This window comes from Podarcis liolepis, assembly GCF_965112155.1.
Source record: "Podarcis liolepis genome assembly, chromosome: Z".
NCBI classification, from domain to species: domain Eukaryota; kingdom Metazoa; phylum Chordata; class Lepidosauria; order Squamata; family Lacertidae; genus Podarcis; species Podarcis liolepis.
The window spans coordinates 15,894,184-15,917,585 of NC_139570.1; the positions used below are offsets into that span (position 1 = coordinate 15,894,184).

Sequence of the window (23,402 nt, forward strand, 5' to 3'; positions counted from 1 at the left end):
TCGACTTCCAAGGTACCACTGTAATTGTTTCAGACATCTTTTCAAAGCCTTCAGTAGCTTGCCCAGTTACCCTGGCTCTGCTTATGACACAAGATTTTGCGGTCCAGAACATTTAAACATCTTGTAATTTCTCTGTGGTCCTGGTCCATATTTTTGTCCATGTCTGCCAGACTTTTTCATTTGGAAATCATATTACTCAGTAAGAATATATTGCTAAACTTGAGCAAATTGCAAGTTTTGACATAATTATTTCTTACATAGTTTGGGCTGGTTTTCCATTTATTTGGGAAGGTTCTATATAATAAACTTGTCAAAAGTCAACAATAATGCTATTTCCCCCCCTATTGCAGCCACTCATAAGCTTCCCAATAGTAGTGTTTTTCTTCAGTCACTTTCATTTGGATGAATTAGCAGGGAGGATTCTGTATATAGTTGTCTGGTCATTAGTATACTTCCTTCACTATTAACCTGAATCCATTTTGTGGAGTTTCCTGTGTTTTCAGGAGCTATCAGATGCTCTTTGAGTAGGCATACATCTCAGCTGCTCCATGTATATTTTGAATTAATTCCAAATATTAGTTTCAGTATGGATGGTCTCACAATAAATTTGGGGCATAACCAGAGGCTGAAAATTAAAAGTTTCTGTGAGGAATATTAAAGTATTGTTTAGCTCAAAGCAGTTGAGGAAGATTATATTAGCACACAATCAGCAGATAATTCATTTCATCCTCACCTGGAGCACCAAAGACTCAACTATATGTTACAATGGAGATGCGTGAATGCAGAGAGGCACAAACTTGTTCAGCACTGTAGGAAAGGTGAAGGGATTTAATGCCCCCCCCCACATTTTCCCAATGAAAATCCTCTCTAAGCAGCTATTTGTCCCAGTAGCAAAAGTGTGTGTGTTTAGAGGAGGGGCTTTTCACTAGGAAAGCAATGCAAGATAAGTTGCAATGTTCTGGGAAAGGGATGTCACAAGTGGAGACAGATTCATGAATAGTATTTTTAACATACTGCTAGGTCCTAATAAGTAGAGAAGTCTTAAATACAAATTGAAATGAAACAAATTGCCTTCAAATTTCTGATTAAAATTTGTTCATTTGTATGTAGGCATAGGAAAATCCCAAAGCAAGTAATGGGCAATCAAATGGGCTATACATTCATATAAGGATATCACAAGTTAACCTAAATAAAATGTACACAAATCCAAACAAAATTGTATACTTTCATTTATTTACTTTATTTATTTATAAAAATATATATACACTGCTTAATTGTAAAAATAAAACCCCCCTCGAAGTGCTTTGTACAAAAGACAAAGCAGTAAAACCAAGGAAAAATAACAGCCCTATTTTAAAACATAAAAAAGTTAAAATACTAAAACAGATTAAAATTACCTATACTATCTCAGCATCTGGGTAGGCTTGTCTAAACAGGAATGTTTTTAGCAGGCACTGAAAAAAGGACATTGAAGGCACTTGATTTCATTAGGCAGGGAGTTCCAAAGTGTATGTGCTGCCACACTAAATGATTACGTTCTTACAAATGCGGAGCGGGTATTATGTGATGCCAATTCCACCAATCGAAGTGGTCAAGAGAGCGTGTGTAGGGTAAGGTGATCTTGAAGGTAAACTGTTCCCAGGTTGTTGAGGGCTTTATATGCTAATAATAACACCTTGAACTTAGAGGCTATCAAATCTGCAACCACAGCAGATCTCTGAGGTGTTGTATGCTGACAAGGCCTCACTCCTGTCAGCAGTCATGCTGCAGCTTTATGCACTTGCTGCAGCTTCTGGATCAAGTGTGAGGAAAGCCTCACATAGAGCTCATTGCAGTAACCAACGCATGAGCTACTGTGGCAAGGCTTTTCCAGCCCAGGAATGGCTGTAGCTGTCAAACCAGTTGCAGTTGGTAGAAGGCACTTCTAGTCATAAAGACTACCTGAGCCTCCAGTGACAGAGCTGGAGCCAGAAGCACCCCCAAACTGTGAGCTTGTTCCTTCAGGAGGAGTTGCCCAGAGCAGGCAAAAAGAACAAGCTGATATGAAATTCTGACTCTCTGTGATGATGGAGTATAGCATTCTCCTTTTTTAAAAAACAAAAACAAACCTTGACATCAATTGTTGCAACTAGAAAAAGTGCAGTTTCTGCTTATCTTTCATAGGCATGTCATATTGATTATTCTCTTGGATATACTTCTTCAGATATCTCCTTAAGAACTGACCAGAAAATTGTTCCTTCAGTATATTACTGAAAGAAGAATATGTAATAATATGTGCAAAATCTTCAATATTAATTAAACCGAAAGGACACGGGTTATAGTCTATTCATGTGTCTTCATTATAAAATGGTAATGGGCATCAGGTTTAAGTAAGCTTCAATGAATGTCATGCTGAGTTTCTGCAGTAATGTATGAAAAGAGGAATGTAAAGGAAACTCTTACTCAATTGTTGTTCTATCTATCTGAAGGTATTTCTGCCCCCCAAAGCCTTTTAGTCCCAAAGTTCAACAGCACGTTGTGGCCAATGGATGTGGCTAGAACTCTGGGAAAGGGCCTACTCAGTGGTAGCCCCCATGTTTGTGAAATTTCCTATGGCACAACAAAACACCCCTTTAGCACAGACCTTCAAACATATGCCTTGAAGATTCCTTTGTTCCAGTCTGCCTTTCCTTTACAATTTTTTGTACCACTGATACCTGAAAACTTGGTGCTTCAGTTTGATTCAGTATCCTTAAGTTCTTTATAGTGCAACTTTGTTTCTGTTGGATTTCCTTTAGTTATATGCTACATTTAGACAGCTATCTTCACATAGTTCGATAATGGAACTTGCTCCCACAGGAGGCAATGATGGTCATAAACTTGGAATGCTTCTGAAAACAAGTTGCTAGAAATCAAAGGAGAGACACTGCTTTTATGCTCAAGTCCTGCTTGCTGGTTTCCCACAGGCCTCTGGTTGGCCACTGTGAGAACAGAACACTGCGCTAGATGGACCTGATCCAGCAGACTCATCTTGTTACATATTTACACTAATTTTGTCACTAAAGATGAGAAAAAAATCCCTTCCAGGGTGATAGCTATTTCTTCAAAAACTTTTTTAAAAGGGCATCAAAGCTCACTAATGATAATTTCTGCCTAAGGTTTATTTTATTTGCCTCTGTTTATATTACTGCTGTAGTCAGTTCAGTTCTAAATATCAGTGTATCAACATGTCCTGTTTAACATGGTTTAGGCTAGGCTCCTGTCCATACTTAATTTGGAGAAACTCACTTCAAATTCAGTGGTGCTTTCTTCCAAGTTATCATTCACAAATGATTCGACTGTTAGGGTCAAGGTTTGACAAGGCCAATTTGTATTAAAATGATATTCTGGCATTCAAGACAATAATTTGTGCTTGCTGCAAACACCTCAAATGACAACTGCATCAAGCTAGGGGCCAATTAGATTGCACAGTTGTATGAATTAACAATCTGTTGAGAGGAATTATTGGTAAGAATTGCTGGTGATTACTAAGCTTCACACCTGGAATTAATGGATGACATCTTTGAAAAAGGATTGAGGTAAACTGTGTGAAGCACATAAAACATTTATACATGTCATATATGTGCTACATCAGCCTTGTGATTTCTGCAAGGAACAGGACCTATGAAAACTGAATTGTTTTGTTCCCACTCTTCCTACTGAATATTCATGTATTTTTGTTAATGAAAGAACTAGATAGCCGAGGTCACTTCATTTCTTCATAATGCTATGCATGTCAATGATCAATCTTTTGTTTGTGTTGCTTTTGTTGTTGTTACTATAGCAAACCTTGGTTTTTAAAGAGAAACATTTACTTGTGCTGTTATTTTGCTCTGCTACTGCAGTGTATTTTATATTTATAAATAGCAAGTTGTTCTTTGTTCCCTATGATTGCTTGGGGTTCTTTCATTGGGAAGCGGCTCTGCACGAGTTGCAAACCTCTTCCAACCCTTTCTTTCTTTTCCCACCACTGGCAGCACACAGTGATTAATAACATCCAGTTGTATAGTGGTGTTTACTGTCAAATATGCAGCGAAAATGAAGGAAATTAACAAAGCACAGGTGTTAGCTGAAACATAAAATGTTTCAAATTACAACTCTAGCAGAATTATGTCCTTATTTGTTGCCTTCTCCCAGCAAAAGAAAGGTGGTTGTCCAACTGCCCTTTTCATTGAGTTTTTTCTTTCCCTTTCTGTTCCACCCAGCTACAAAAATGAAATGGTAGAAGTCTGCAGAGCTTTCATGGATTTGTAAGTGGTGGTTTATCCAGAGTCAATAACAATATTTGGATATGCATATTGGAAAATGACACTTCCCTTCTTTAATAATAGTACCATGTAGTCTTACTACTGTTCTGTAAGTCTGTTTAATTCATATTGGGACCAGTGTGAACTATTAAAAAAAAATCTTCAGAAAACAGCAGCTTCCATATAGTATTATGAAGTATGTGGTATGAAGGAGAAAACTTCAAAATTCTTTCACATGTTCCCTTTAAATTAGTTATGTCAGCTGTTCTCTGGAAGCTGTTCATTTGTCACTTCCCTCTTCACTTCAGTGCCAGTGTCAGTGTCAATTTATTCCATCAGGTTAGTCCCTAGTCCTTTATACTCCATGCTAACAATGGTATGCTGCCTGCTGTGAAAGATATCCCTCCCCCGCCACGTCATTCCATTCATATCTTCATTGTTTGCAGGCTTTGTAAAGCATTTCTCTCTTTTCTACACGTACTTAATTTAGTAACTGAAATAACTTCCACCAGCTTTCTAACTTTTAAAATATTTATTAAAAGTCTCAAAAAGTATGAATTTGTGTAAACTAGCTCAATGTTGTGACAAAGAGGAAACAATGAGAGCAGAATCACATTTTTGTTTTCAATAGGTACACACCTATATAATGTAAAATCCCATGCTCTGCAAGATTTTGCAGCCCAAAAGCCTTCTAAAAAGATAAGTATTTACTTCTTAGCTGAAGGCTATTGAGGTAGGGAGCAAAACCTGGACACCCAGGTGCAGTCACAGATCAGACACACCTTTGTCAAACAAAATTTGTTGGCTGATATTTAGCACAAATCCATATGCAACAGCCAACTTATATCATCATCATAGATTCAGGTAGGTAGCCATGTTGGTCTGATTGATATATATATATATATATATATATATATATATATATATATATATATAGTCCAATAGCACCTTAGAGACCAACTAAGTTTGTTCTTAGCATGCACACGAAAGCTCATACCAAGAACAAACTTAGTTGGTCTCTAAGGTGCTACTGGATGATAACAACAACAACAACATTTAATTTCCTCCCCTCTCTTCCTTTACATATCTTCCTCTTGACTCACATTTTGCTTGCTTCCCTGCCTGTTGGCTTTTACTTTCTGCTAATAAGAGGAGAAGACAGCCACTTTAAGATGGAAGCAGGTCTGATAAAAGTGAGCAAGTGAAATCCCCTCATACAGTTCCTCCACAGGGAAAAGACAAATGCAGTAGGCACTCGACATTTCGAAAAGGGAGTTCCTTGACAGCTGAATAATGGAAACCTCACTTGCCTGCATCTTAGCAGTCAAGAGAGACAACATTATTATATAGTTTAGATGCATTTCTGTATCTTGCATTAAAGGTTGTTTGTTTTCTAAATCTTGTGTTGCGTTATAGGTTTTATGGATTTTTTTGACACTTTCAGCCACTGAGAAAATTATTTTTCCTACCCAGTGCAGAGGGTTTTCACCATCATTCCCAAACTTCTTCAACATATCAACCATCCTATGCATCAGGTTAGGTTAAGGTAAAAAGCACTGCACCGAGGTAGCTTAGTAAGTTTTGTGGCTGAGCAGATTTTTGAATCAAGATCTCTCTGGTCTACGTCCATCAACCTTACATGACTGATTTTGAAGCTCTCCTGGGTTTCAAAATAAGTTAACCTGTGGTATGATGGGGTGGTGGTGCAGAACTGCTCTTTGAAGGAAATAGAAGTCCACAGCCCACTTAGACTCTTGGAGCTGTGTTCATAGTTCTTTAGATCTCAGATACATATAATTTGCTATTCATTTTGTCCCAACCCCCTTTTATGTCTGAAACCTTATTGTAGTTTCAACTTTTAAAAGTTTTTTTTAACCATTTCTCTCTGCAATGGTTTGTCTATAATTCTTTACGTTAAAAGAACTATGAATGTTTGATCCATTGCCCCACCATCCCAAACACAATTTTAATTTTAAGAGTTGCTTCATTTTTTATTAGAAATCAGTTACCAAAAACAATAACTAGAATATATCACTGTAAGACTCTATAGTTTATCACTCTATTCACAGCACATCAAGATTACATTCTTAAAAAGGTTTAAAACTTTAACAGGTCGAGTCTAAAATATGAGGTAGCATCCCCTTTCTGTGTGCCTTGTATTTGGATGTCTCTAGGTTGTGTACATCTAAACAGCAGTTTTATAGACAGAAAGATACATAAATTGGCCTGACTTTTAAAGATTTGGCGTGCTCTCTAGAAGAACATTGGCAGAAATACGGAAAATGCAGTACTGGTGTGCAGCAAACACTTAATTTATTTAAATTATTCAATGTTCACACAACCCCTGAGTAAGATACAGCATTAAGTTACAATAAAGGAACATTTCATTTAAATACAACTTAAGTAAAAACAACAATATAATTAGACACAACTATGTTAACCAGGTGAGAAACACCCTTTAGTCAAATGCTTGAGTCAGCAGCCCTGTTGTTTCCTGCTGCTGAAACTGAGTCAATGTTGGTGCAACTCACACCTGATACGGAAAAGCTTTCCAAAGTCAGTGTGCCACTTGCAAATACCAGCTTGTTCAAGGCTAAAGCCACCACTATAACACAACCATTCAGCCTGCCGTTGGTTAAAATGAAAAGCTACATTTTCAACAACTTTTTTTAAAAAAATAATTAAATGAAACATTTATTTAATTTGAAACAGAAGAATGGGAGCAATATGCCTTAATTATTCTCTTAATAGAATGTTAACCTTTATTTGCCTTCACGTTGTTCTAAAAGTCTGACTTCTGTGTGAGATTGCTTCCTTCCGCTTTAGGTAACAATTATGCAATTTGTAACTGCAATTGTTGTGAAGGTTAAGTAGATCTCAGGTTGATTTCCAGTCCTCTTCAGTTGCTAATAAAAAGCTGCAGTGTGCTTACTATAACAGAATAGTGGCACTTGGAACAATGCAAACCATTCCTTGTTTAATTTTACGTCACTGCGTGGGAAGGCACACTAATATTCAGCCAATAGCACTGAAAAATATCCTGTGTTTAAACAAATATTTGTATTGCTAGCACCCCCACTTCTAAAATATTGTAAGGTACTTATTCTGCTGAGAGGATTAAGTATACATTTAATTGCTCTACCACAATTTTTAGGGTTCCCTACTTGTGTTTGAAATAGCCCCCAGATAGTCAAAGCTGCAGTGTTGTAGGATTAGAGGCAATTAAGTCCATATTTCTTATTTGTGTATGTGCTATTTGTATCTGACCATTTTGATGGTTAAAAAAATGCTTTCCTGCAACCATATTCTGGTGGTTTCCCTGCACCTGACATCAAAGTGTGAATAGATAAATGTAATATAGGAACCATCTAAACCAATGATGGTCATCTGCCTTTTTGTTCCAGATGTATTGAGCTTTAATGTCTTGTGATAGCTTAAAAAAATGCCAAAAAGAAGACGACAGTAGATGGCTGCTATTATCTGTATATTACTATGTGGAAGATTATATATATATATATATATATATATATATATATATATATATATATATATATATGCAGGTTTTGGTGTCTTCGGGTGTCTTCCCGTGTAAGAGTTGGGGTGTCTAGGCGACGTTTCGACGAGGTCTCACTCGTCATCTTCAGGCTGGTGCTTTCGGCTTCTTGTTACTGGAACAGAGCAGGATCTCAGTGTTTGAGTTCCTATAAATACTGTTGAGGGGGTGTGGTGTATAGCCTCCAACGTTCTGGGCAGAGAGGAAGTTCCCAGGTAGTGTGCCTTTTCTTCTTTTGTTCCTTAATTACTTGAGGGATATCTTGAGTGATTTCTTGAGTGATATTCTGAGTACCACTTAGGTGGGTCATTAGGTGTGGATTAGTTGCTAAAGCTTTCGTGTCTTGACCTCTTGAGCTTGTGAAGAGTTTTTCTGAGAAGATGGCTGTACTGCACTTAGTTGTGCTCTGGCTTGGCTTCGTGTATAGGGGCGAGCTGTGGTTTTGTGCCCTGTGCCAGCCAGATCTGTGTAGGGATTGCAGGGGGGTGCAGCATCCGGAGGTGCCACTATGGTTTGGCTACTGGATGGTGTCTGTAATTTATCTGTGGAGAGGTGTCTGTAATTTATCTGTGCACCCCCCTGCAATCCCTACACAGATCTGGCTGGCACAGGGCACAAAACCACAGCTCGCCCCTATACACGAAGCCAAGCCAGAGCACAACTAAGTGCAGTACAGCCATCTTCTCAGAAAAACTCTTCACAAGCTCAAGAGGTCAAGACACGAAAGCTTTAGCAACTAATCCACACCTAATGACCCACCTAAGTGGTACTCAGAATATCACTCAAGAAATCACTCAAGATATCCCTCAAGTAATTAAGGAACAAAAGAAGAAAAGGCACACTACCTGGGAACTTCCTCTCTGCCCAGAACGTTGGAGGCTATACACCACACCCCCTCAACAGTATTTATAGGAACTCAAACACTGAGATCCTGCTCTGTTCCAGTAACAAGAAGCCGAAAGCACCAGCCTGAAGATGACGAGTGAGACCTCGTCGAAACGTCGCCTAGACACCCCAACTCTTACACGGGAAGACACCCGAAGACACCAAAACCTGCATTCCTGTACCCGTGAAAATCTACGAAAGCAAATATATATATATATATATATATATATATATATATATATATATATATATATATTGCATAGTAATCAGATAATCTTTTACATTGTTTTTTGACCATGGTTTATGTGTTGTTTTCTTGTTGTGTTATAAGTAAAACCACTTTAAAATAAATAAATCACAATAAACTGGTTTGACTTGCTGCTGATCTCATGGGGAAAATGTGTTTCTATAAGTGATGTTATTTCCTTATTCTTTGCAGGTTCAGTGTTCACACTTTGGTCAAGACCAGACTCAAGGAGCACAACCTGCATACGTGGCCATACAATCAGCAGTTCTATAGAAAGTAAAGTCATGTTGGGCACATGTGAAAAAACAATAGCCTGGTGGATTTTATTGTGCTTAAAGCGTATTAGAATGTGTGAAGCATGGTTTCTATATAAAATCATCAATTAACAAATTCAGTAATTAGGAGGAATGCATTTAAGTGATAAAGCAATCTTATTTGAAACTGTTTTGCTACTGATTTTATTTGAACTTCCTTAACTTTAAGTGTACAGCTTTGCGAAGAGTGCTAGAGAGCAGTACGAGAAGTTATCTAACATGCACAACAATATGACCAAGTTATACGACAATTTGGGGGACTACTTCTGTTTCGATCCCAAAACTGTTAGTGTTGAGGAATTCTTTGGAGATATAAGTGCATTCCGGACACTGTTCTTGGTGAGTATCCCCCTCTCCCTTACGTTTTTAAATAAATTTATTTATTTCTACACTTAACTGCATTTCTTTCTTAGTTTGTTCTTTTATATTATATATGGTTTCTAGCACATGCTGTTAATGAAGACAGATAACTAAGATGGATTTAATGTTGCCAAGTATAAAACTAGTTCAGATTATTAACCAATATTCTAATTTAACAGCTGGATTTTTTGTTAATTTTTTTCCATGTACAGTTATTTGTTTTCATAAAGTTTATAAGGTGCCATATCTCCTATCTAGGGGGTATTCTTTAACTGTTTAAAAAACTATGGTATTTAAAATTTTAGATGCCTCTGATAGGATGACAGTAATAAACAACTAGCTGCTTCTTAGCACGGGCTAATAGTGTTCTGTATACTTAATATGCACTTAAGCCCCATTGATTTAAGTAGAGCTTAAGAAAAACATGGAACTCTCTGACCCACCAGGAACTGTGTGTAAGCCTCATATCACACACTAGTCTCTTTATGATGCAAGAACTGCTGAATTGGATTCAAAGAGCTGCTTGCAGAAATGAAAACTTTTCCGCTTCTATGGTGTGGGTCAATTGATTTCTATTCATTTGTTCATCCAGCTGTAGTTCTCGATTCAGAGGAAAAGTATAAAAATGCCTTTAGAGATTCATAATTTGAAAAATATATATCAAAAAACAATTTTGCAAATAAATGCTAAAATGTTACGGAATAGATTTAGGAACAAAAATATGTAAAAGTGACAGGCTGGAAATAGTCTGATTCCCAACTTCAGGTGTAGCATTTTGAGGAGGGGTGTTGCCAGGTATTGTGATGGAAAGGAAGAGGCAATAAAGCACTTTCCGTAAGTTGAAATCTGCTTGTAAGTCTTAAAATGCAATCTGGTGTGTGGAGATTTTTCCTAGATTTTGAATACCAGCACATTTTTCAAGTGGATCATGGTTTGTTTGTTTTTCATGGCTGTCTCATACATGTGTATAGAATTATCTGTGAGAAATTTCCCACCAACCATTTCTCACTTTCACTCATCTTAGATTGGGCTCTTGCTTATGTTTTGCCCAGTGGCTGCCTGTGGGTTGTTGTAATTAAGTGCATCATAAGGGGTGGATGAAAAAAACATGGCCCAGAATATGATGCTTGCCTTCAGGGGGTATTCAAATAGCCTAGAATTATCAATACTGCTCAGCCATTTGCTGAGCATGTTGATCCATATTGCCAGCAGCAAGCCTTAATCTGTTGCGTAACTACAGTGGTATCTCGGGTTAAGAACTTAATTCTTTCTGGAGGTCCGTTCTTAACCTGAAACTGTTGTTAATCTGAGGTACCACTTTAGCTAATGGAGCCTCCCACTGCCGCCACGCCACCGTGCGATTTCTGTTCTCATCCTGAAGCAAAGTTCTTAACCCGAGGTACTATTTCTGGGTTCTGGGTTAGCGGAGTCTGTAACCTGAAGCGTCTGTAATGTAAACAGTTCTCAGAGTATAATTTCACTACATGCAGTTTGATTTTATTGTAAATTCTTAACCATAGGATTTTAAGAAAACAGAACATATTTTTACAAATCTGTTATAACTGGAAATTACCACCAACACATTCATGACAAAGAAGTATCATCCAGAAAAAAGTGTGTTTGTTTTCTGTGCTTTAATTTTGATAGATGAATATAAAAATAATTTGAAATCAAGTAATTGGAGGTACTCAAAGATACTTGACACTTTTATAAACGAGGCATGGTTTGTTGGTTGGGAGGTAGTACACATCTGTAGTCCGAGGTTAACTACTATTAACTGCTGTGCTGCAACGTATTTATGATTGGTTTGTCCATTGTGTTACCACATTAGAACACTCTCTGGGACAAATCAGTTGACCAAAGGAACAGGCATTCTTTTCCTTCACATTTGCAAGCCATGGTTGTAACTTCTTTGTTCTTCCACTCATGGGGGTGTCTTGAGCACACCCAGGCAAGGAAGGCAAACAGCTGACTGTTAATTCTTTATTGACAAAAGCACACACTTACAGCACCAGATACACATGGACACATACTTCTAGCATCTCCATAGATGGTATTAACTTTTCTTGGCTTGTGCCCAGTGGAGCACTTGAAGCTCCACCGAGCTTATGTTCCTTTGTCTGATGGAGTGTGCTCAAGCAACTGGAGATTTTTTTTCTGCATGGAAATTGTCACTGTGCTTCCCTCTTCAAGCCTCTCCTAGTTCTAGGAGACAGGGGATTGCGGTGATTTGACCAGCCTGCCACTCACCCAAACAGCCTCTTCCCCCACTTCCAACACAACCTGTGCCCCCACCTCCATATCTGACTGCTTTGACCCTTTCTATTCCTCCTACCCTGCCTCCTGCCTTATGGGTGACACCAAACCCCCAAAATTGCTAGGCCCCTCTCCTGGGTCAGCCTCTCCCCCCCTTCCCTGCCACCATCACACACTCACCAGATTGCTGCTGGTCCCTGGCATAGGGGCTAGATTGCATTGATAGCTGTAAGTGAGTAAGGGGAAAGGAATATGTAGTTCCCCTTTCCAACTATATATGCAGTTTAGTGTCAAAACTGGCTGCAGTGATGTCCTTAGTTCATCACTTCATTGAGCAGCCGCTTTCATGCAAGATGTAACCCTGGATGCCACACACTTTACTGCCCACTCAATGGCTGATGATGTTGTTACATGTCAAATCCTCTGGCTTTGCCATTGGGATGCAGATAATACATCCAGAATAAACTTATTTATAGCTTTGTATTTGGGAACTAACCTGTTTGGAGACAAGGCCTTCAAGATCTTGGTAGGCCCCGGGAGAAGCACAAGTCTATTCTAACTACTGTCACTCAGATCAGAAGCCCTATCTTCTCTTTACTCAATATCACACATATCACAACCTTTTCCATGGAGACACCCCTTTGGTAGGGCCCATGATGCTTGCCTATTCCACCCATCCTTGAACAGACAGTCATTCCAGTGACATCTGTAGTCAGCTTCTGGGGGAAAACCTGGCCAGTCTACCTCAGCTGCAAAGGGTGCAGGTGAACGCTTTTCATCATACTTCAAATCACACTTTCAGTTTGGAGGTACTACGGGTTTCTAAAAAAAACATTGAAAAGAGCCACCTGGCTGTGAGTCCGTATCTACACCTGAGGGCCATTTTCGACACTTTGGCAACACATTGAAATGCTTAAATATTTCTTTGATTGTCCTTGAATCTCTCCATCATACTAGCCATCCTCTCTTTCCTTCTCTCATCCTTCGAAAACCACTGGTCTATTGGTACAAGTGAACACTTTTCATCATGCTTCAAACTATATTTGAATCTCTTTCAGCTCTGAGGGACCACAGGTTTCTAAAAATAACAACACACACATGGAAAAGAACCACCTGATTATGAGGCAGCATATATACCTGAGTGCCATTCTGGACACATTGCCATCATTTTTCTTTTTCTCCAGAACAGATTGTGGCCATTTGAGAAATGGCTTGTTCACTGTTGCAAAAGCCTTCTGCAGATGTGACACTTCTGGTGAGAGCCCAGAGTCTCTTTGTATTAACCACCCAGATTGTACTTTGGGCTTATCACCACACTTTTAAGCTTCAGTAGTTCCTATTGCTGTTCCAGTCACACATTTCCAATACCTGGTACAAGCTCCTTTGACCATTCCACAAATATTTTTGTTGGTTGACTTGTCTTCAGAATCTCCACAAGGGTGTCTGTGCCAAGATCCAGGAACAATCCTGCTGGAGAGCTCCCCTGCTAGGGAAAGTTTACCCACAGTTTATGGACTCTGATGGAATCTGCTTACAGCATTAATTGGCTTGAGTTGTGGGCAGTGTGCCTTGCCCTTCTCTACTTCCATCAGTGCTCATTCACACTGACAGCTCTACAGTGAAATCTTCCATCTTCAGGCAGAATCCTACCTTCTTTTCAGCTGGGTCAAGCATAATCTGTTCAATCCAAGTGGAACATTGAGCAGAGATATGAATGTCCTGAAGTGGTTGCTACTATTACAACGTCACATCGGCCATCTTCAAACAGGATTTATGAAAGCTTGTGGTCCATATTTCCCCACTGTGTCCTTCTCAGAGTTTTTTTTCCATATAACATGATTGTGCAACAGCTGCTATCTTTTCTGCATAAGGCTTCAATTTGGGCCTAAAGTCTAATATTCTTCACCATAACATCTCAGCAAGTGAGGATAGGAAGTAGCTGCATACTCTTCAACTCTGGACATCTCTTGCCTTTGATGCCAGGTGGCAGTACTGACCCATGTGATTGTCTGACATCCATCAAAACCTCTTTTCAGATGATATCTATGGTTTGAGTTCTGTAAGTGACACACACCTTGCACAAAATAGAAAACAAGATTGCAGTGCTACAAAGATGACTGATGTTGATATTTGCAAGCTTCTTTTACTACTAGGATTAACATTGTGCTGGCTGGTTTTTGGAAGCTGCTTCAGTGCTCAGCCTTGGCAGTTAATGTATGGTCTACATCAGCTCAGGATAGCTTTGCAATCTCTTGGCCCAACTAGAAACCCCAAATTGCTTTACCCTAAGTCTGGTGTATTGCCTGGTCTCTGTATTTTTCACACAAACACAGTCTTATTCACTTAAAATAGACTGTTTTCATTATATAAGAATGAAACCAATATGTTCAGTGTTTATTACATTAAATGAAATAAACTTCCAAGGCTGGTGAAAAGTTGCCTAAATAGATTGAATAATCTTCAAAGGAAATTTCAAGGAAACTTACCACCCCTACCCCAATAGACAAATAATAAAATGTAACCAAATACAGTGGTACCTCGATTTATGAACCTAATCTGTTCCAGAAGTCCGTCCTTAAACCGAAACCATTCTTAAACCGAGGCATACTTTCCCTAATCAGGCCTCCCTCTGCCGGTGCCCTTCCACCATTCAGATTCCGTTCTTAGACCAAGATAAAGTTCGCAAACCAGGACACTACTTCCTGTTTTGCGGAGTTCGTAAACCGAATTGTTCGTAAACAGGACTGTTCTTAAACCGAGCTACCACTGTACTTGTTCCACATGTTCTGGGTTTTTAAAAGTCATTGTGATGTATGAAAGATTTTGTAAAGGGGGGGGGGCAGACAATCAATGTTAGCAGAAGAAACTAACTTCTTTTATTCTGATCAAAGCATTATCAGTGACTTGAAAACAAGAAAAATCCCTTTGGGTCCTGCAGTTCCTCTTCACATATGATTTTCCAACAAAATGTTCCCTATAAATAAGTTATTATTGCATTATCAGTAAGCATCAAGAAGAAAGCAAGTTATAAAGAAGGCTGTGTGGATAGTATAGGCTCTGACCTTTCTCAGTTGCTTTGTGAGCTTCTGCAGGTATTGATTATCATCAAAATTGTTTCCTTCCTTCAGGACAGAGAGACTTGGTATTCTGAAAAAGGGCATTACTTCTGTGAACCATGTTTGTTTTCTTGTGTTTCTTCTTACTGCTTTGAATTACTTTCTTCTATCCCGTATCTCAAATTGGAATTGAAGGGATAAATTATTCAACCTGCATAGATTTCATCACTACAGGCTGTTCTCATGTTTTAGAAACCGTGTGGTGTTTGTCTTATGAAGTGACATCATTTTACAGAGAATGATGAAATAAGTATTTTATGGTCAAGTACACCTCAGGTGTTCCTGACCAACATTTTGTATTTGTTCTTTTGATGCCTTGAATTCATATGTTGTGTGACAGTTTCTTTGTTTTAAAGACAAATAAATACTGGGGGCATAATTATGCCCTAACCTTTTCTTTCTCTTCAGAAATAATGGAACATGATATTACTGCTTTTCTTCCTAAATATATTTTTACATGATTGCTGTCTTCAGGATTTTCCCATGTTAGCTAGTTTGTACACACTGAGTACAGCTAAGTTCTATATAATGGTAGGTATAACTGCATCTGTGCCATAAAGACTAAATGAAGGATATACCGTATTTTTCGCCCTATAGGACGCACATTTTCCCCTCCAAAAATGAAGGGGAAATGTGTGTGCGTCCTATGGGGCGAATGCAGGCTTTCGCTGAAGCCTGGAGAGCGAGAGGGGTCGGTGCGCACCGACCCCTCGCTCTCCAGGCTTCAGGAAGCTCTGCGCAACCCTCAGACCGGCTCCGAGGGTTGCGCAGAGCTGCCTGCAGTCCCCGGCTCAGCACAGCTCTGCGCGGTCATCGGGAGCGGGGCGCTAAGTCCCGCCCCGCTCCAGATGGCGGCGCAGAGCTGCCTGCAGTCCCGGGATCAGCGCAGCTCTGCGTGGCCACCGGGAGCCGGGGGCAAAGCCCCGCCCCGCTCCCGATAGCGGCGCAGAGCTGCCTGCAGTCCCGGGATCAGCGCAGCTCTGCGCGGCCACCGGGAGTCCCGCCAGCCCCACAAGCTCGGGGGACAGCGGGGAGCGCAGAGCTGCCTGCTGTCCCGGGATCAGCGCAACTCTGCGTGGCCACCGGGAACGGGGCGAAGCCCCGCCCCGCTCCGGATGGCGGCGCAGAGCTGCCTGCCATCCCGGGATCAGCGCACTTCTCCCCATCGCCAGCCCCACAAGCTCGGGGGACAGCGGTGAGCGCAGAGCTGCCTGCCGTCTCGGGATCAGTTCAGCTCTGCGCGGCCACCGGGAGCCGGGGGCAAAGCCCCGCCCCGCTCCCGATGGCCGCGCAGAGCTGCCTGCAGTCCTGGGATCAGCACAGCTCTGCACGGCCATCGGGAGCGGGGCGCGAAGTCCCGCCCCACTCTGGATGGCGGCGCAGAGCTGCCTGCAGTCCCGGGATCAACGCAGCTCTGCGCGGCCACCGGGAGTGGGGCGCTAAGTCCCGCCCCGCTCCCGATGGCAGCGCAGAGCTGCCTGCCGTCCCGGGATCAGCTCACTTCTCCCCATCGCCAGCCCCACAAGCTCGGGGGACAGCGGGGAGCGCAGAGCGTGCCTTCCCACTGTTCCCCGACCTGGTTCTTCCAGCCCCGCACCTGGGGGGGAAATAATTTTGTTTTTCTTTATTCCCCCCCCCCCAAAAAAAAAAACTAGGTGCGTCCTATGGGCCGGAGCGTCCTATGGGGCGCAAAATACGGTACTGCTGCAATTATACAAGCAATTCCATTGTTTTACATAATCATCATTCACATTATACCTTAGCACATTTTTTTAAAAGCAGCCAAAAGTGTGGTAGGTGGGGGTATTCAAGATGTTTAAACATAAATCTGCAACATGGTTACAACCCAGCACTGGTAACAACTCATGGAAAGTCAACTTTAAGTATAGATCCCGCAGAGTTATCACTTGGTCATACTTAAACAATTTTTGGAGTAGAGAGAATGTATATTTATTAAGCGAAATAAAAGCCTTAGGACAGTTAGTCCTAAGGATTACTGAAATACTGAATAAGCTATATACAGAAAGGGAGGTGGAGTACAGTGTTAAGCATAAGTTGTGAATGGCATTTCTCTGCAGAATGTGGTTTTTATTTTGGGAAATAAGTATTTGGGAGAAGGATAATAGTGGTGGGTTATCCCTGCCTTGTAATATGGCAGGCCTACAAACAATGACTGAGGCAGGGACTGAAGACAATATGAATTTCTGTCTTCAAACCTGCAGCTATGGTCAAGCCAAATCTCACTCCAGATGTCCCTTCCGTTTATACTTTTGGGTCCTTCACACCTGTCTCAACTCATTCTGAATGCTCTTCCCATCCACCTCTCTCTCTCAAATGCTTGTTAGGATAATTGTCCATTGTACCACTGATTTCTTTCTGTCTTTCATTAAAATATTTTCAATAAGTTAATAAAGACACATTGCACCGTATAATTAAATGCACATCAAACATTTGAGAAGAAATTGATAGTTTTATCAACTGGCAATGGAGGCATATGAGCTTTTGTGAAAGATGTTCAAAAGCTAAGCTGCTGTTTTATGTCAACAACAGACATTGTGAGTCAATCAACATACAGAAGATTTGCTTTAGGGTTATGTCATGGATGAAGTTTGACTGTTTGTATTGCAGAAGAATATAATGGTAAACTGTTAATGCATTTTTAACTCAGTCAATTATGATTCTCAGCATTGTAATGCAGGGTCTCATATTATTACTTCATGGCCTGTCCACATCTGAATGTAAGACTCTAGCTACAGCAGGATTTCAAACCTTCTTTAGTTACTGAAGAAGAATGGATTTGTTTAACTTTCTGCATTCTATGTTGGTGTTTCATGCAGGCTCTTGTTCTTATTCCTAAAATCTCCTATGAGGAACCACTTTTGTCATCCCCCCTTGCAATTGTCATGTCATTGTTCTTTGCATAGTCTTCGCTCTGCATGTGTCTTGAATGAGAATGAGCTCATATTGTCCCTTCCTTACCATAGGATCTATCTATCTGAAGACATAGAGCAAAACCACATGCCCTATAGAAATAATATGAATGTAATGCTTGTTCTGAGCACCTATGTCTGACAGAGAAGATCCAGAATATTTATAAACCTAAGACTGTCCCAACAATGGAACACAGGTTTCACAATTCATTCTAATAGCAACATGAGGAGTTTCTTTATACCAGGTCAGCCTATCTGTGTATCTCGTCCAGTATTATTTATTGTGACCAGTAGTGGTCCCTCTCCCAGCCCTGCTGCCTGATCCTTTTAACTGGAAATGCCAGGGATTGAACATAGGACTTTCTGCATGCAAAGCATGCTTTCAACTTTTGAGTTATTGTCCCTCCCTAATAAAAGGTGTTAAGGGCAATTAATGAGGTATTGCAGTTGTGCAGCCTTCTGTTTCATTTCAGCAGGAAATTCTGTGCATGTCCTGATAAAATGGATGGGAGTCAGGAAACAGCAATGGTCTAGTATTGGCATAAGGAAGCCTGAATTTTAGTCTTCATCTTTAACTATTCAATATCTGAAGGTGACTCTTTTTTGAAGAAAATACAAAGAAGAGATTGCTATCAGACAGCTCAAAGAAAGTCCTATGTTATAACTGATCTTAATCTATGATGGAAGTTGTACAGTACAGTGGTACCTCGGGTTACAAACACTTTGGCTTACAAACACTTCAAGTTACAAACTCTGCTAACCTGGAAGTAGTACCTCAGGTTGAGAACTTAGACTCAGGATGAGAACAGAAATCGTGCGCTGGTGGCGCAGTGGCAACAGGTGGCCTCAGTAGTGAAAGCGTGCCTCAGGTTAAGAATGGTTTCAGGTTAAGAATGGACCTCCGAAACTAATTAAGTTCATACCACTGTATAACCATAAATATCCCAAACAGTAAAGTTAAAGAAATATGGTGTTGTGAGTCAGTCTTGGTGGTTGCTTGTTTCCTAAAGTGCTACAGTCCTTTCTGTTGCAATTTAGCATGTATTTAGCAAAAATAGGGAGAATACCATATTGCTTTACATGGAAAGGGGAAAGTCTGTGTTAAGTGGTCTTCAAACTGTGATCTTGGAAGTCCTAGAGTTGCATAGAATTTTATCAGGGATTCTAAACGCAATTAATAATTGCATACAAGTTTTTTTAAAAGACAGCTTAATCACCCTCTGGAGTGACCTGCCACAGGGCAGCACTGGGACTTCTAGGGTACACTCCTAATAAATCCAACGTTATGGTGAAACCAGTGTTGAGTTGTAGCCCAGCAGCAGCTAGGGACCCAAGTTTGAGAAACACTGTCCTACAGCAAGCTCTAAAGTTCTCTAGAATGCACAGTCATGTGAGAGGACACAGATGTGCTCCTTGAAAGGTAAGTTAATTTTGAGTGCTTTCTCTGCTTGGGAAGGACCGTGATGCAGAAGGTCCCAGATTCAAGCTCCAGGATGGTGTTTCCTTGCAACCTTCAGAGACAGCTTTCGTGGACAGTCTTTGCCTGTTAGCGTAGACAATACTGAGTTAATTGGATCAAATGTATCCTATTATATTATGTTCACTGTAGGCCAGGAGTGGGAAGCCTCAGGCACGGGCGGAAGGGTGGCAACTGTGCTTCCTGGGGCTCTCTGTCTGACCCTTGTAACTCTTCTCAGGCCACATTCCTTCTCCCCAAGTCACATCCATTCCAAGCTCTGCTGTACACCCAAATGCTTTTGTGTAACTCAAATGTGACCTTGAACTATGACAATTCATCTTGCTTGCCTGGATAGAAAGGGGTGTGTGTATGTGTGACTGTATAAACGTCTGGTTTTTGCATGGCTGAAATGTAGACAGTCTGAAAACCACAAGCCAGCATTATGGAATCAATGTGGTAAATACAAATCAGGTGCCAGTAGAAAATTATACAAAATGAGATTAGGGAGCTTTAGACATATGTAATATTTTAAGGAGGGGCCAGAAGTACAAGATAATAGCTTGAGGAATATATTGCAAGAGACACAAAAATAGAGAAGCCTTTTAAAAATAAGCAGTTTTTAAAACAATTATCCTGTATATTTATGGGGTGCATATGTTTACCATCATCACAGGCATCTGTGCATGGTTACCAGTTTTGGAAAACCAAGAATGGGACATTTATTGAACAAACATTGAAGGAGACATTTAAGGCAAAGCAGTATAGCACAGATGTTTCCCCATTAACCTGTGCATCTGTATTTATGCCTACACTATGCTCCACTGTGATTCCACTCAGCTTCCTCCAAATCTTTTGTGCTTGTGACATTTGCATGTTGGCATTTGTTTCAGGTGGGACTACTAATTCGTTAGGAGGGTTATAGTTAAACAGTCTTTTCTTTATTTAATAAATGCAGTTCTTTTTTAGGAGGCACTCAAGGGTTTGCAGTACTGGCACCTCTTTCTTTTTCTTTTTCCTTTTTTTGTTAAAAAGTGTGGCATTTACTGTAACAACTTCATGGTGAGTACCAACACCTATTTTTCTAGGGGGGAAAGCACTGAATAAATGAATAAATTTATTAGAATGGTCCAACTCATTTGATATTAAAGTGCTTCTGATTAGCAAACAAGTTTAGGATATATTTTTAAAAATCCTAATCACAAATTGAGATTCTTTGGGAAATGACATGCTATGAAGTTTATAATTCAGGGGTAAGTACCGTATATACTCGAGTATAAGCCGACCCAAATATAAGCTGAGGCACCTAATTTTAGCACAAAAAACTGGGAAAACATAGACTTGAGTATAAGCCGGTTCACCACACCACAAACCTGGTGGTGGCGGCAGTGGCAGCAGCAGCAGCAGAGGAAGAACAAGCACCCCGAAAGGGCTGCTTTCGAGCTGCTCTTCCTCTGCCGCCAACAGCAGCAAAGGCAAAGGACGAGGAAGGAGCAGCCCGAAAGAGCTCCTTTCCGGCTGCTTTTTCCTCCGCCGCCACCTCTGCCACTCGCAAGAGCAGGCATAGGAGCCCAGTTGGGAGAGGCGCAGCGCAGCTCCTCTCCCAACCGCGGCTCCTGTCCCTGCCCTTGCGAGAGGCAGGCAGCGGTGGTGGGTGTAGCAGTGAGAAAGAGCTCCTTTTGGGCTGCTCATCCCTCCACCACCGCTGCTCATCTCCCTCGAGTATAAGCCAAGGGGGGCTTTTAAGTATAAAAAATGTGCTGAAAATGTTGACTTATACTCGAGTATATACGGTAGCTGACTGTTAAAAATAGAATGATTAAGAATGTGAGGCACATTTCACTGAAATTCCCCACTGGAAGATATCAAGTTGGAAACATTAGTTTTATGATTGGAAAACACTACAGAGCACACAATCCAATGTTTTTTTAAGTTCTCCAAATCCCTAGTTAGTGACACTTGTCTAAGTTGTCAAAGTTAATGTTACAAATCCTCTAATGGCAGTTCTCAAGAAGATTCAGGAAGAAAGCAGGAACCATCTCTTCAAACAAATGTAGATAAAATCTGAGAGTTGGGTGGAGCTCAGACATAGCTTGAGCTCTATTAGCATAGTAATGAAAGTGGCACTTGCATACCATACCTAATCTCAAATAAAAGCAGTGACATTTTGTGGGGAGCAGGAGAGATGTGTGTGGCGATCACAAAGGGCCCCCGGACGTTTGACGCTCTATTGATCCCTGTGCCACCACTGTGCTCACTTCCCCGCTGCCACCAACCTGTTACGCTCGGGTACACCCTGAGTCCAGACAGTTGTTAAAATTAAACCAAATAAACAAGTTTACTTTATAAGCATTAACAAGTTTATGGTATCTCAGATAATTTTCTTGTCATTTTCTTAACGTTAGTTTCTTTGCCGGCCTATACCTTCCTAATACCTTCTGACTGATTATCTCAATTGTTTGACTGACTTCTCTTAACAGATTCTCTCACTCTCTCACATCAGACTAGCCTAACCCACAGACTTATCCTCCCTCTCTCTTCTCTAACTCCAGACTCACTTCTTAACAACTCTAACTCTAACTCTAACTCCTCCCCTTGGGTTCCCATTGGTTAGTCATTTTACAATTAGTTAACCCTTTCCTTATGAACTCAGTATGATGTCACACACCTAGGAGGGCAAACGCCACAATGTGTTTGGGTGATTTATAGATGACTGCTTGTAAGTCAAGAGGACAGTGGGCTGCAATAGTGACTTTGCATCAAATGACTTAATTAAACACACCTTATTGTGCTAGGAATTACTACCATCAGCCAAAGGAAAGGTTGGGTTATGGTAAACGTGCACAGCGGGTTAGTTGGTTTGAGAGATCTACAAAACTAAATGGAGCATATTTGAAGGCGGCTGAACTGGGATGCACTTTTCTCATCATCTTCTATTTGTGAAATGCCACAACTGCCAGTGTTCTTTATGTATTCACTTTTTAAAAAGACTTGTAAACATGCTTGCATTAGTAAATACATGCAGAATGACTGGAAGTAGCATAATGTCAAGGCAATACAGATACATGCATGTTTCCATTGAAATAAATAACAACTTGATAAGAATGCAGTTTGCACAATACTCCTTGCTTGAAAGAGATTTGATTTTAGATCTCCCCCCCCCCCAAAGTAGACCTACAATGTGCTGTATATAGGGCTGCATTTAAATACTGTTTAAAGCTTCAGCTGGTGCAGAATGCAGGGACCTGGCAAGTTCTTGGAGCCACCGTATTTTTCGCTCCATAAGATGCACTTTTCCTTTCCTAAAAAGTAAGGGGAAATGTGTGTGCGTCTTATGGAGCGAATGCAGGGGGGAGGCAGGCAGGAAAAGCCCCCAAGAGCCGCACACAAGCTCCGCGCAGCTCTTGCGGGCTTTTCCCCAGGAGGGAGAAGGTACTGATGCGGCCAGTCAGTCCCTTCTCCCTCCTCGTAGAAATGCCCGCAGGAGCTGCGTGCTCCTTAAAGGGTGCGCAGCTCCCTTTAAGGAGCGCGCAGCTCCTGTGCTCTTTTGCGGGAGGTGGAGGAATTGCCATAGCCGCGCGCAGCCTCTCCCGGCCAGAGGGGCTGCATGCAGCTAAAGAAGCCAAGACAGCCAGTGGGATCCATCCCGCTGGCTGTCTTGGCTTCCTCTTTAGCCGAGTGCAGCCTCTCCCGGCTGGAGAGGTTGTGCGCAGCTAAAGAGGAAGCCAAGACAGCCAGTGGGATGGATCCTGCTCGCTGCTTTGGCTTCTTTAGCCGCGTACAGCTCCTCCGGGAGAGGCTGCGCATGGCTATGGCAGAACCCAAGACAGCCAACGGGATCGATCCCGCTCTCTGTCTTGGCTTCTTTGCTCTTTGAGGTTGGGGGGGAAACCCGGGCTTCCCCCAGCAGCCCCGAGAAGCTCTGGGAGAAGCAAACAGGCTGCGCGCAGCCTGTCCACTGCTCTTTGGGGCTGGGAGGGGGGAGAATATTTTTTTCTTGATTTCCCTCTCTAAAAACTA

The 23,402-nt window shown here is 41.1% G+C and overlaps 1 protein-coding gene across 9 annotated transcripts in view; it reads left to right on the top strand.

Annotated features, from left to right (window-relative positions):
* Nucleotides 1–23,402, top strand: part of DIAPH2 (diaphanous related formin 2) — a 359,470-nt gene that overhangs the window by 213,603 nt on the left and 122,465 nt on the right. For all 9 annotated transcript variants that reach the window (XM_083484624.1, XM_083484625.1, XM_083484618.1 and 6 more), the window contains one exon: nucleotides 9,439–9,603. In XM_083484624.1, the coding sequence (XP_083340750.1) occupies nucleotides 9,439–9,603 (165 nt within the window). The remainder of the gene's footprint in view (nucleotides 1–9,438; nucleotides 9,604–23,402) is intronic.